At 56.0% G+C, this 13,823-nt stretch overlaps 1 protein-coding gene across 2 annotated transcripts in view; it reads right to left on the bottom strand.

Moving 5' to 3' along the window:
• Positions 1-8,479: 8,479 nt before the first annotated feature.
• Positions 8,480-13,823, bottom strand: part of NFX1 (nuclear transcription factor, X-box binding 1) — a 62,091-nt gene continuing 56,747 nt past the window's right edge. Inside the window, exons 21-23 of one of the 2 annotated variants that reach the window (XM_070496011.1) lie at positions 12,864-13,009; positions 12,054-12,158; positions 8,480-10,851 (exon numbers count right to left, since the gene is read on the bottom strand). In XM_070496011.1, coding sequence (XP_070352112.1) covers positions 10,779-10,851; positions 12,054-12,158; positions 12,864-13,009 — 324 coding nt within the window. In that variant the 3' untranslated portion in view covers positions 8,480-10,778. The remainder of the gene's footprint in view (positions 10,852-12,053; positions 12,159-12,863; positions 13,010-13,823) is intronic. The other variant, XM_014857494.3, reaches the window with a different exon arrangement.

Raw genomic sequence — 13,823 nt, 5'->3', positions numbered from 1 at the left:
ACCACGAGGAGGGAGCTAAGCAAGGGAGAGAGGGCTGCATGGAGGCTGTGGGGCTCAGAGGGGGCTCACAGCCCAGCCTCGGGCCAAGGCCAGGGATGGCTTCCCAGAGGAGGAGGCAGCAAATGGGGGGATGGTGGGGTGTCCTTTCTGGGGCTGGTTGCCACACTTACGGTTTGAGGGGACAGAGGGCAGAGGAGATGGGCTTTCCCTGGAGGTGGGGACATGCTGAGATTTAGAAAGCCCACCTGAGCGGCAGGTGCAGGATGCTGGAAAAGGCAGAGATTGGGGCCTGCAAGGGAGTGTGGGGAGAGGTAATAAGCCGGGAGGAGCAGTGGGGCGCGAACAGGTCAGTGCTGTGTGTGTGGAGAGGAGTGAGGATTCGCTGAACACGAGGGAGGTCACACTGCAGGACCTGGGCTCGGACTGGAGGAAGGAGCGGGTGAGGCGGTGCCAGGAGTCAGGGCTCATTTCCAGGGTCCAGCTCTGGCCTGAGCATTGGAGATGTCCACACTGAGAGCAGAGTCTGGGAGAGGAACTGGTTTGGAGAGGAAGATGATAAGTTATATTGTGGATGTGCTGATTCTGAGTTGTCTGTGGGACTCAGGGGGCAAGGGGTGTGTTGTCTTGGGTGTTACTCAACCTCTCTGGGCCTCGGTGTTCTCCCATTACCTACCATTTGTGTCTCTGCGAATATTCAATGAAATAAAACGTGTACAATGCTGAGAATGGTGCTTGACACTGAGTGAGCGCCCCACAACAATTCTGCCTTCTCTGTGGTCTGGAGCTCAGAAGAGAGATGAAGACAGAGACTGGGGAAGCCCTGGTCATGCGGTTCTTGCTGGGCCGTGGGACAGGGAAGGGAGGGTCAGTGAGCAGGGTCCTGGGGGCGCGGCAGGGGAGGAGCCTTAGGAGGTTTGGCTGAGCAGGGGGGCCAGGTGGGTGGTCATGTGGCGCTGGAGCCAACCTGAATGTCCATCAGTGGGGACAGACTTACATGGCAGTACAGTCACACACAACAGAATGTGACACATCCCTGACGACTGAGGCATAGCAGCCCCCTGCAGCAACACGGACAAAGTCTGGAGGCATGAAAAGTGATGCAGTGGTCTGTACACACTGCGACACCAGCTATATCACGCAAAAACAGCCCAAAAGTCCTCTATTCTTTGGGCATACATATGCCAAAAAAACTACTTTAAAAAAAAGGGATGGTTCCTGCAGGGAGATGGGGATGGGGACGGGGGGTGCGTGGGAGGAGCATGGGGTAGGGCGAGCTGTTAACCATGTTCTCGTCCTGGAGTCGGGGGTAAACTTACGGGTTTGTTGTAGGATTGAGCTTTATAACATAGAACTGTGAAACATGTTGGCAGGTATCATACAGTCTAAAAGACGAAGAAGCAGCTACAGCGTGAGAACAGGTGGTGGGAAGAGAGAGGTAGGGGGCCTGACGAGGTGATGGGGCTCCAGGGAGGAAGGGCAGGGGCTTGAGCATGTCTGATGGCCCACGGTGGGAGGAGCCGGGCCAGGGGAACCGGGCCTGGGAGTGACCAGGAAGGGCCCACAGCTGGAAGTCCCAGCCAGCGGGCCCTCTGTGGCCCTAGAGAGGCTCTACCCCTCGCTCAGCCTCAGTGGCCCTGTGAACACCAGGAGGGTGGCCTCTCCCATTCCTAGTGATCTACTGCGGTGTGACCATAGGCCTCAGCCACAGGTGGAGAGGCACATGGGATCCCCAGGTTCCAGGTCCTGCCCTCCTCTGCCCCTCACTGACACTTCAGCCTTCTGGTATCCTCAAGTCCCTGGGAGGTGGCCTCAGAGGCAGGGCAGCCAGTGGGTCCGCCCAGAAGCCCTGCCTGCTGTCCACCGCTTGCCAAAGAGCTGCACTAGGCCCAGGGCCATTGACATCCTGCAGATTCTGATCCCAGTGTCAGCCCAGATGAGTCTGGCCACAGAGCATCTCTGTGCACAGAGCAGACCCCTTCCATTCTCTTGGCAGATGTTGGTCGAAAACCCACAACGTCCAGACACCATTCTAGTCCCAAGGAGACAGGTACAAAGAAGATAAACAAGGTCCCTGTGCTCACGGAGCTGACAAAACAGGGTGTGTTAGTGACACCGCCAAGGAGGAGAAGCAGGAAAGGAGGACAGGAAGTGAGCAGGGGTGTGAGGACTGGAGGCCTCACTGAGGAGGTGACTTTGAGTAAAGACCTGAAGGGGGTGAGGCAGTGAGCCGTGTGGACACTTGGGGAAAGTGTACGCCAGGCTGAGGGAACAGCCAGTGCAAAGGCCCAGAGGTGGGAGCAGCGGAGAGCCATTGCTGGCTTGGAGGGGAGAGTGGAAGAGGACGAGGTCAGAGAAGTAAGGTGGTAGGGTGAACTGAGGCCAGGTCCAGGGCAGAGGTGAGGCCAAGGCCTGCAGCAGAGGTGAAGGAGGTCCCTGGAGGAGAGAGGCAGGTCCGGCTGCAGAAGGAAGGAAGGATGGAAGTAGGCAGGATGGGGTGGGTGGGCAGGATTAACCGCTCCCTGGCTGGACCCAGGAGACACCTCCGTGCGGCTCTGGGAGCCAGGCTGGGATGTGAGCCATGGGAGGCCTTGTTCCTCTCCCATTCTCCCAGTCCCAGGTCCAGCAGGGACTGGCTGTATGACCTGGACAGGACCCCTCCCCTCTCTGGGCCTCAGTTTCCCTATCTGTACAATGAGGATTGGATCTGTTGGTGCCTGGGGTACCCCCAGCTCTGACTTCTTCCAGCACTTCGAAGCCTCATGTCATGACCCAGTCCCCCCGACTTCCCACCCGAGCTGAGGCTGTGGTTGGGACAATGGTAGGGCAGGAACGACTCCCAGCCCCAGGCCTGGCCCCTCCTGGGCTCTGCAGTTCAGCTTTGGTCCTCAGCCTAGTGGTTCTGGCTTTGGGAAAGCCCCTTGCTCCCCGTCCTGCCTGCTCTCCCACCCCCACTCAGGGCCTCAGAGGGCCAGGCACCCACAGACAGTGCCCCTGGCTGGCCTCACTGTCTCCTCCCTCAGAGGGGTCCTGCAGACCAGGAAGAGGTGGGAGCAGCCATCACAGGCCAGGCCGGGGTGCTGATGCCCTGGGTGGCCCCTCAGAGCTGAGCAGCCCGACCTTGGCTCCCACTCGCCTCTGTGCTGAACCTGAAGTGGGAACAGGTGACCCCAGTCCCCTGCGTGCCGCAGGGCCCCTACTGTGCCATCCAAGAGCACAGGCGAGGCCAGCCCGCCTGGATCCAAATACCGCCTCTGCCACCTCCTTAGGTAAGACAGGACAGTAAGAGCTGCCACCTCACCGGGCTGCCGGGTGACGACATGAGCTATGCCTGGCACGGGGGGGCGTGGGCTTGCTGTTATCACTCGACATTCTCTCATATGACCACGGCCAACTTACATCCAAGGAAACTGAGGCCTGGGGAGACTGGCGCAGAAGGGGGAGAGGGTAGGGATTCTTGTGCTTATTGATAGGATCTTGGCTAGTTTTTGTTTGATTTTTAAATTGTGAAATATATTCTGTCAACGTGTGTGTATAACATACACATACAGTTAAACTAACAATAAAACACTCAAAAAACAAAACGGCCCCCAAATAAACAAAAAACACTCAAGCGCCCCCCTCCCCACTGAGATTTGGCATGTTCTTGAACCTCTCTGGGCCTCAGTTTCTTCATCTGTAAGATGGGGACGAGGCTTGGAGTGGTGAGGGGCTTCAGGTCTCGGCTTGGCCATCAGCGTGGTGCTGTGGTGGAGCGAGGCCGGGGAGGGTTTGCCAGAGCTCACGGTCTCCCTTGCGTCTGTGATCAGGAGCCAAGGGGCGAGGGGCTGGAGGGGCTGTGCAGGGGCTCCTGGAGGGGATGCTCTGGGCCTAGTGGGGGCCTGGGTGAGTAGGGGCTGGAGGCTCAGAGGCCAGGTCAGGGGCTGAGAGAGAAGATACACAGCTCAGAGCCAGGCACACCCAAGCACACAGATAAGGCCATAAATGCAGGGCTGAGCATCCAGGGACCCAACCAAACTCCGATGGCTGATAAGGAGGATTCCTCAGATTGGAGTCACAGCAGGCCCCAGGAACAGCCCTGCCAGGCCAGCAAGAATGCGCTCCTGCCCTCCCCACCCCCACATTCCCCACCTTGGCTCTGGCCTCTGGCCCCGGTCAGGAGGCATCAGAGAGAAGATGAACTCCTAAGGGGGAGGCTGGCGAGGTGGTGGAGACACCAGGAGACAGTCTAGAGGTCAGGCGCACAGATCCGACGTGCTTGTGGGATATCCAGGGAGAAACGCAGGCCTGGGCTAGAGACGGAGCTTATAAGCCCAGGGTGGCATTTCAAGACTTGCGGAGGGATGAGGTGGCCCAGGGAGAGAGGATGGAGCCCTGGGGGGCACCCCTGTTTAAGAGATGCTAAAGAGGAGGTGGTGGCCAAGGCCCGTGATCTCCCCTGGCCCTGGGAACCCGAATACTTTGGGACCTTAACTGACTTGTGCCCTGGGCCCGGCCCTGTCCCTCAGGAGGTGCAGACGGGTCAGGGAAAGCAAGAGAAGCCCACTCTCCTACTCAGCCATAAGAAATGATGACATCTGGCCATTTATGACAACCTGGATGGACGTTGAGGGTATTACGTTAAGTGAAATAAGTCAGAGGGAGAAAGTCAACTACCGTATGATCTCACTCCTAAGTAGAAGATAAAAACAAAAACAAACAAACACATAGCAACAGAGACTGGACTGGTGGTTACCAGAGGGGAAGGGGGCAGGGAGGAGGGCGAAAGGGGTGATTAGCCCTTTGTGTGGTGTGAGTGTGTGTGGTGATGGATTGTAATTAGTCTTTGGGTGGTAAACATGAGGCAATCTACACAGAATTCGAAACATATTATGATGTACACCTGAAAGTTCTATAATGTTAGAATCCAATGTTACTGCTATAAAAATAAAAATTAAAATTAAAAAGAAAAAAGCAGTCCACTTTCCCCTGGGCAACCTGGAGGAAACCCCAGAGACCCCACGCCACAGGACTTCCTGTAGCACTGCGTCCTGCGGCGCCAGCCCCAGGCTCCGCCCCTTCCTCAGCTCCCCGCCCTCCAGATGACGGTGGGCAGGGCACAGTCCTAGGACCTCTTCTCTCTCACCCTATTTCCCAACATGGTCTCACCAGCCTTTCAATACTGTCATGTGCCGACAGCTCCCCAAATTAGATCTCCAGCCCGATCCTGTTTCCAGACTTCAGACTCCCATGTACGGCCGCCTACTGGAGAGATTTCCATCCCCCAAGCCTGCTCCTCACACTCTTCCTGAGCTCAGTAATGGCACACTCAGTCTTCCCTTGCTCAGGTCAAAAAGTGAAGTCCCCCCGACTCTCGCCTCTCACCCCCCACATCCCAGCTGTCAGCAAATCCCACAGGCGCCATCTGCAAAATGGATCTAGAACCCAACCACTTCTCACCACCCCACCACCGTCACCCAGGTTGGAGCCGCTGTCGCCTCCCTCGGAGATGGCGTGGCCTCTTACGGCTCTCCCAGCCCCTCCCCTTGCTTGGACTCACCCTACAGTCTAGTCTCAACACGGCAGCTGGAGTGATCCTTCCAAGAGATGAGCCAGATCTGATCATTCCCTCCTCTGCCCTAAGCCTTCCATGGTCTCAAGGCCCCGGCCACTCTCTCCCTTATTCCTTCCCCTGCAGCTGACACTTTGCTGTTCCTCCAGGGTGCACAGCACGCTGCCACCACCAGCCTTCGCAATGGCTGTTCCCTTGGCCTGGCACGGTCTTCCTCCAGACAGCTGCATGGCTTGTTTCTCCCACCCATGCCTATAATGTGTCTATCAACAAGCAGAGAGAAAACAGTATTAAAAAAAAGAAGAGAAAAGGTAGTAAATTTAAAAGATATTGGTTGTGAACCCTACTAAAAAGTTTTAATTAGCTTTCCCGAGCTCTCTCCTGGGTGTAAGCCCTGCCCCAGCCCATCTCCAGGCTCCTGGTTGGGGGTTCACACTTCCCCCTAGTGGCCATTGTAGGAAAGAGCCCCATCTTCAGCGGCTTGCTGCTGTTCTCTATGTTGTGATGAACATAGTGCCAACTTCTCTCCCACTTGTCTTGATTTGCCGGCCACGTGGTCCCAGGGGCTCCATGACAAGCTCTCTGCCCGTGCAGCGGAGAACACAGGTGTTGGAGTCAGGCCTAGTAGGAATTTCAGATCCCCAGTTGTTCACTGGGTGATCTTGGGCGAGCAACCTAACTCTCCAACCTTCGGGGTTGAACGGGGTAATGATACATGTTTCCCGGGGCCTTGAGTAGAGGAGTGAGCACAGAGCCAGGCAACACTAAGTGCTCATAGCTGTCGTCTACCCTGAGGAGAGGTTCTTGGGGAAGTGTGGGAACAAGAGGACCCTGACTTGCTCGCCCATGGTCAGGCTTGGGTGGGTGGGTGGCACAGTTTAAGCGGGGTGACTGAAAGCCCCTGCCCTTGCTGGGCAGCTTCCCAACTGCTCTGTCTCTTCCCCCCAAATGAGCTCCTCCTGAGAGACAGACAGTCCTGGGACAGCAGGCTCCAGAGGCTGGACCGTGTGGAGATGCTGCATGACTCGGGGAGGCTCTCCCGACCTCCCAGGCCCTCTCTGTTTGCCCACTTACCCTCCCAATGGCTCGGGGCGCCCACGGGCAGGAACTACTCCTGCCTGACAGATGGGGAAACCAGTGTTCAGACACCGCGAGCAAACTGCCCAGTGTCAGAGAGAGCTGAGGCAGCCACCCCGGCATGCTAGTTCAGCGGGGCTCTCTGCAGCCAGGTCTCCCAGGAGGCTGGGCCTTAGGAAGAGCGACCACATGAAGCCTGGGGCCGAGGGCAGCCTGGGCCACTGCGAAGGATTCCAAGGGAATTCTGTGTAGGGAAGACAGCTCCCTTTTCCTGAGGACTCAGCCCCTCCTGGCCTCGGGCGGTTCTAGGCTGGGAAACCCAAGGCCTGGATTCCAGTCCTGGCCTGGCACTCACTGTGTGACCCAATGGAGCCTTGCCCCTCCTGGGCTGGGCCCTTTTTTTTTTTGAGGAAGATCAGCCTTGAGCTAACATCTGCCCATCCTCCTCTTTTTGCTGAGGAAGACTGGCCCTGAGCTAACATCTGTGCCCATCTTCCTCTACTTTGTATGTGGGACGCCTACCACAGCATAGCTTGACAAGTGGTGCCATGTCCACACCCGGGATCTGAACTGATGAACCCCAGGCTGCTGAAGAGGAACGTGCAAACTTAACCACTGCACCACCGAGCCGGCCCCTTTGCCTGGGCCTTTGTAGCCTGAGAGGTTGGACTGGCTTAGAGAATGCCCTGAGGACTTGTGAGCTTTAAAAGGCCATGAGAGATGGTATGGGACATTCACGCCGAGGCCACGTGGGGAGTCTGGGAGGCAGAACTTTCCCGATGGGTATAGCAGGGTGTGTGGGGGGACTGACGAGGAAGGCAGGTCTGTGACAGTGAAGGAGCCTGGCCTGGCCTGGCCCTGCCTCCCCAGTTTTGGAAGAGGAGGCACACTGGCAGGTTCTCCCTGGAGAACCAGGTCTCCAGGCTTTCAGGCACGAAGCGAGAGGCCGGCACCACGTGGGAAGGACTCCCCCAAACCTAAATCTCAGGACCTGCTGTTTGAGATCTGTACCTCCCCCATGAGACCGACATTCCTTCTTCCCCAGCCCTGGTCCGCTCTCTGGCCTGGCTGGGACAGGATCCAGAGCTGCTCCACACAGACCCTGCCGTCAGCACGGCTGCTTTCATCTCCACAGTCCTGCACACAAGCCCCCTGCACGCCAGGCGGGCACCACTGGTGAAAGGAGCCAGCCCTCCAGACGAGCCAGAGGGGATTCCAGAGATAAGCACTTGGTCTCTGGAAGGCTCTGGCCTCATAAAGAAGCTCCTGCTGAAGAAGAGCATGGGGCCAGAGGGGGAGGGAAAATACCACCTGATTCTCAGGGAGCAATAGCGTGGGGTCCTGGTGCCCACAGGCTCCCACCACGTGGGTGTGGACGGGTGGGAGCGTCTCTCCCTTTAGTCCAAGCTCATGGAAAGTCTTGTCTAAGGCCACTGCTCAGTGCAGAATCCACCGAGCCCGAGCAGCAGCTTACCCTTGCTGGGGGGCTGTGGTCCCTCCGGTGATGGAGGAGGGCTGGCCCCTGCTGACCCATGGCACCCTCTCCTACCTCCCGGGTCTCCTGAATCTCTCCCCTCTTCACAGCACCAGCTCCCATCACCTCATCCTCTCACTTGGATCACTCCTGCAACCCTTGGCCGGGCCTCTTGCCTCAAAGTTAGCCCCCCGTCCCTTCTACACACTCGGCCTGACAGACTGCTCTAGAACAGCGGGGCAAACCAAGGTCCATGGCCGAGGCCAGCCTGCTGCCTGTTTTTGTAAACCCACGAGCTAAGAATGGTTTCTATATTTTTAAGTATTTGGGAAAAAATAAAAATAGTTAGTGACGTACAAATTACAAGAAATTCTGGTTTCAGCATCTATAAAAGCAAGTGTTATCAGAACAGTCGTGCTCACTTGCTTACACATTGCCCGTGGCTGCCTTCACACCACAACACAGAGCTGGGTAGCTGCGACAGGAACTCGAAGGCTCATGAAGCCTAAAACATGTCCTGGCCGGCCCTTTACAGAAAACACAACTCCTGCTCTGGATCGTAAACCAGAGGCGCCGCTCGCTGCTTAGGACCCTTCAGTGGCTCTTTGTGGCTCTCCACAGCTGACCCCTGTCCACCTCCAGCCTCATCACTGGTCCCTCCAATTGTCTGCCCACTCTGGACAACTAACCCTTCCTCGAACCTGCCACGAACCACACCCCAGGGCTCGTCCCACGCCATCTGCCGTCACTTGGCTGCCTCCCTCCTTCTCCAAATGGCAGTCTGCCACCTCAAGACTCAGCTCAGATGCTTCCTCCTGCTTCCCTCCCCCAACCACGGTGGCCAACTCCTACCACAACGTCACAGAAAACGCCTCTGACGGCTCCTCAGCTTTTAATAACAGACTAATGACCTACTTGGGCCAGACCAACCAATTCCATTACAAATATTTGCTCAGGTGTGCGTCCCTCCCTGGACTACGAACGATAAAAGAACAGGTCACTCTGCCGCGCACATGCTCGTGCGGGCTGGCGCGGGACAGGTGGGCGGGCACGCACCAGCAGAGGCGTGGGCAGCGCTCTAGCAACGTGGGGGAAGAAGACGCTTACGTATTTTCCACGTCTCAAGTATCCATTTTTATAAAGTTTCAGCACCCAGGATCAGGCCCCTCCACGTGCGTTCTCATTTAGTCCTCACCACGACTCTGGTGAGGAACGTGACACCTCCATTCCACCAGGCAGGAAGCTGGGTGGCAGAGCTGGGATCTGAGATCAGACGTCCCACCTCCTGCTGCTCCTGAGATGCTCTCAGGGTACAGCTCACCCACTGAGCTCACCGCCTCAAAGACGTAACGGATGCTCGTGGGCTGCCCGCTGTGTCTGGGGCCGCTGACCCTTGCTGAAAGGGCCCAGACAAAGGTGGTTTTGCATTCTGTCTCTTCCCTCCGGTTGCCTCTTCTCCCTGCTGTACCCGATGCCTTTCAAGGCAGATTGTCTAGGTCAGGACCAAACGGCTGCCCTGCTCTTCCTATGAATGTTAAGTGCTGGTTTTGTGACGTCACTTCTCAAGTCTCCTTCTGTTGCTCTGGGCTTGTGGCTTGTTCTGGAGCAGCGGCAGCTGCTGGCAGTCTGGCCCCCGTGCTGGAGATGCCAATGCAAAGAGGGCCAACTCACGTAACTGTCGCTGCACCTGCCTTGAAGGAGCCTGTGGGATGCTCCCAGCAGGCTGCTGAGATAAGCCATGACTGTCCACCTTTTTTGGGAACATTCAAACAGAAGTCCAGAGCTCAGAGACAGGGAGAGCCAACACGGCTGCTGCAGGGCTGGGAGAGAGCAACAGAGGAAGGGCAAGTCTACCTGAGACCCTCTCCAACACAGAGGAGTTAGGGCTACCCTGCTCAGCACACAGAGGCCACCGTGTGACCCTGTGTAGGAGGTGCAGCTGCCTTACGTCCTCCACCATCATGGTGGACAGCTCGTGTCTGTGACCAGACAGGCTCAGTGATGTGGTATGAGGCAGCCCCCAGACTCTGGAAAACAGAACTCTGTAAAGCAACCTGGCCCCTCTCCTAGGTTAGAACTGATGGTACTGAGAACCACTAAAACAGTTCAGCTAGACAAACCTGTGAGAGGTTTTGGCAGCAGACTCAGACGAGACAGCCGGGTCTAACACAACCTGGGTGCTTCAGGATATAGTGTGCCAATTCAGTGTTTGCTTTAAGGACTGAGAAGTTCGCTTGTGTCTTTCTAAAGACCGCGATGAATCTGGATGAAGAAGGCGAGGTGCACCAGGCGTTGCAGGCATTTTCAGGAGGAGGATGCATGACTGGGACAACTGGGCTCTAAGTGCCATTTTCAGGCTAAAATTCTGGTCTGTCCAGATCAAGCCCAAGGTTGCCCCAACCCTCCGAGCAATCAGTGATGACGTGAGAAGCCTCTGCAAAAACATGATGGCATCGCCAGTGACTGTCCAGTCAGAGATCTGGCCACACGGAAATACTTTATACAGAGGGAACAGAGGAGCAGGGGACTCCGACACACTCAGGCTCTGGACGTATCTGTCTGAGACAGGAGGCAAGGCTGTCAGTCTCCCAGGCAGCTGGAACGAGCATGCCTTATCTGCCAGCAGGCGAGTCTGCCCCGCACCTCATTACTCTTTCATCTGAGGGGATCCTGATCCTCTTAGTCCTGGACATCAAAGTAGTCAATTACTGGCTCCTTGGCTATTTTCTGTAAATTACTGCTCCCAGGATTCCTGCAAAGCAAACAAAGAATGATCAGTATTTTCTTGTTTGGGGGGAACAGACGCAGGTCTTCAGAATGTTCAGGATCAGCCGCTTCACATGTTGTGAAGCTCTGATAAGACAGCGGGGCCCGCCTGTACTGGGAGCCGCGGAATCTGGTGATGGGCACACAAGGGTTCACTATATTAATACTGTTCTCTTTCCTCTAAAAAGTTTCACAATAAAGGTTTGTACAAAAATAAAGCAAGCAAAGGAAAAAAAGACAGCACGGCATAAACAGGCCAAAGACGCCACGTGGTTAGGTACAGGTGGACTGGACATGGCTGTGGAATTGCCCTTACGTTTCCAAAACACTGCCCATGTGGGTTCACAGCTGTGCTGACCAGATCCAGGCTGCCTGCTTCCCAGGGGTGGAGCGGGCCTGGTCCTGGGGAGCTACGTGGCCCCAGGTACTCCTGGCTGAGGCTGTGCCCAATGGGCAACACCCAGCTGTCTTGTCTAGTCCTAGGAGAAGACTGATTGCTGTGACTCTCATGGTGATCTTGTAAACTGTCCTACCCACCCTCCCAGAGGTTTTGTGTAGGACATACTGCTTGGGCTTCTGTGCAGAAGGCCAGAACAGGAGGAGGGACCCCTCTGGGTCCCAGAGCAACTTTCAGCAACACTGCCTCGGTCACGGTAGGGTGGCTGGTTCTCTCCCGGCAGGGAGAGGACGGGAAGGAGGGAAGGCGCTCCTGCCCTGCTTCCGTCTGGGAAAACACCTGGCAGACGTGCTGCCTGCCAACGCGGTTTCCTGTTCTCTTTAAATCATGAATACGTGTTTTTGTTGTAAAAATGAAGTCAAACTGCATAGAAGTAGACAGAACAAAACACCAAAGTCCCCCCTTTCACTGCCAAGTCCCTCCATCTCACTTCCATCTCCAGAGTCACTGCTGTGAACCACGTGATGTTCCTAAGTCATCTGGTGGGACAAACTGAATCCACTTCCCAGTGTCACCATCTACACTGCGGGACTTACGTCCAGTGACCTCTTCCTGGAGGGAAATGGGCATTACAAACACCACATCCCAGTCCAACCGTACATATTTGAACACAGGACCCCAAGGACAGGCCGGAGGAGGCCGCCAGCGGCTGATGCAACCCAGGACAGTTCCACCCCTGCTGGCTTCTCTGAACAGACAGGGCCTTCTGGAAGCAGCTGAAGAATTCTTACTTGTCTGTCTGCTGTCTGTGGTGAGGAATCGGTGGTGGAGGCCGGGCCTGCACTTCCCTTTCAAGTACACCTGTCAGCGTGGTAGCAGGACAAATGGACTTCCCTCTGATAAAAGACAGAACACAAAGTATTGAAAAGCGAGAACAGTTTGTGGAGACTGGCAGACAGCAGGAAATCCAGTCCGTGACACTGGGATATCCCTGATACGACCGGTCTCCTCAGGCACCATCACCCCCATGTCACCCTCGCCCCTTCCACCCACCTCTGCTGGGCCTGTGACCTGCTTCCTCTCACCTCAGCTTGAGCTTCCTTCATTGGGAAGTTCTTCTACCCCCTCAGGTTCTGAGAGTGACCCTAGGTCCTCCCTGTCCTCTCCTGTCTCACATCACTGCCTCAGTTTCCTCTGATGGCAAACAGTGTTTACAGGGCATGCCTTGAGTACAGTCCAGCATCCTTTCTGTTTCCTTCAGGCCAGGAGGTCAAAAGGGGAAAGGGGCAGATGTGATGGGCAGGCAGCCACCCCAGGCCCCTGGGGTCTGTTCCCTCTGCCTGACATGCTGCCCCCAGTGACAGCCGTGGGTCTGGGCAGACGTGAGGCTGGCATATTTCAGGCCTGCCTGCGCTGTGGCCTGGGGCCTGGCCTTTGCTCCCTGGGCCAGACCTTTAGGTCATCTCAGAATGGTTGTCCCAGAAGCAGACCTTCCATCTATTGGTCCAGGAGAGGAAGAAAGGAAAGCAAATGCCGACAGACTCTGCTTCCCAGGTCCAGGGCCCCCAGCAGGTCCTCCTGCGAGGGCAGGATCAGCCCACCTGACTGCTGTGACCACGACGTTGCGCTTCGGCTCACTGTCGTAGCTCACGCTCTCCAGGCCATACACTTGGGCCAGGTCGTGGATGATTCGGCGGTGGTCTCTGTTCATGGGAGGGAAGGAGTGGCTCTTCTTACTATTCTTCCCCTGTGTTGAGGGAAAAGACGACCAATTGATAAAATCATCCTGAAAACAGAATATGCTTACAAAGGTCCTTCTAGCCACACCAGAACAGCCGGGGTCAATGAAGTTGGGGCTGAGTCTTGGAGGCCCACAGCCACAGCATCTCACTGACCGCCAATCAAGCTGCGGGGTTTGGGAGGACGAGGGCTGACATACTTCCTTCACCCACTCTGGGCCACACGGGAGCAGTTGGCCATGTTAGGGACAAGGGGTAAGTGAACTGAGACTCACATGGATGCTGTGACGGTTCCTCCTGAGGGCCTGTAACCAGGGAGTGAGTGATACTCCCAAGAAATGACTAAATAAATCGAAGACTTACAAAATATGGAAATCTCACTTCCTATAAAAGTGCATTCTACACTAATAATCATGAGTGTGCAGATAGAGACACACAGCAGAGAAAAAGGTTTGCTCAGGTTTCCTAATTCGGAGAGGAACAATGATCCCATTTTCTCCTTCGAGTTAGTATCCTGCTGGGAAGTGGGAACAGAAAGGAGGAAGGGAGGAGGGGCAGAGGGCTAAGAGAAATGCTGGGAAGGAAACTCGCCATCAGACATGGAGCTGAAGCGGCCGTCCCATCCTGACTCATGGCCCGCATGAATGAAGATGGAGCCACCGTGGGGCCGGCTACTCTGACCACAAGACTTTCTTGCTCAAAGCTACCTCCAGGACAGGGGAGTCACTCTCCTGAGACCCTTGAAGGGTCTTCACACCACACTGCTCTTCAGCTCTAGGCATCCAACTTCTTTTGTGGACCCAATGTGTCTTTACTGCCTTC

The sequence above is a fragment of the Equus asinus genome, chromosome 23 (assembly GCF_041296235.1).
Source record: "Equus asinus isolate D_3611 breed Donkey chromosome 23, EquAss-T2T_v2, whole genome shotgun sequence".
Lineage (NCBI taxonomy): Eukaryota > Metazoa > Chordata > Mammalia > Perissodactyla > Equidae > Equus > Equus asinus.
This window is presented reverse-complemented; position numbering and strand designations above follow the sequence as displayed.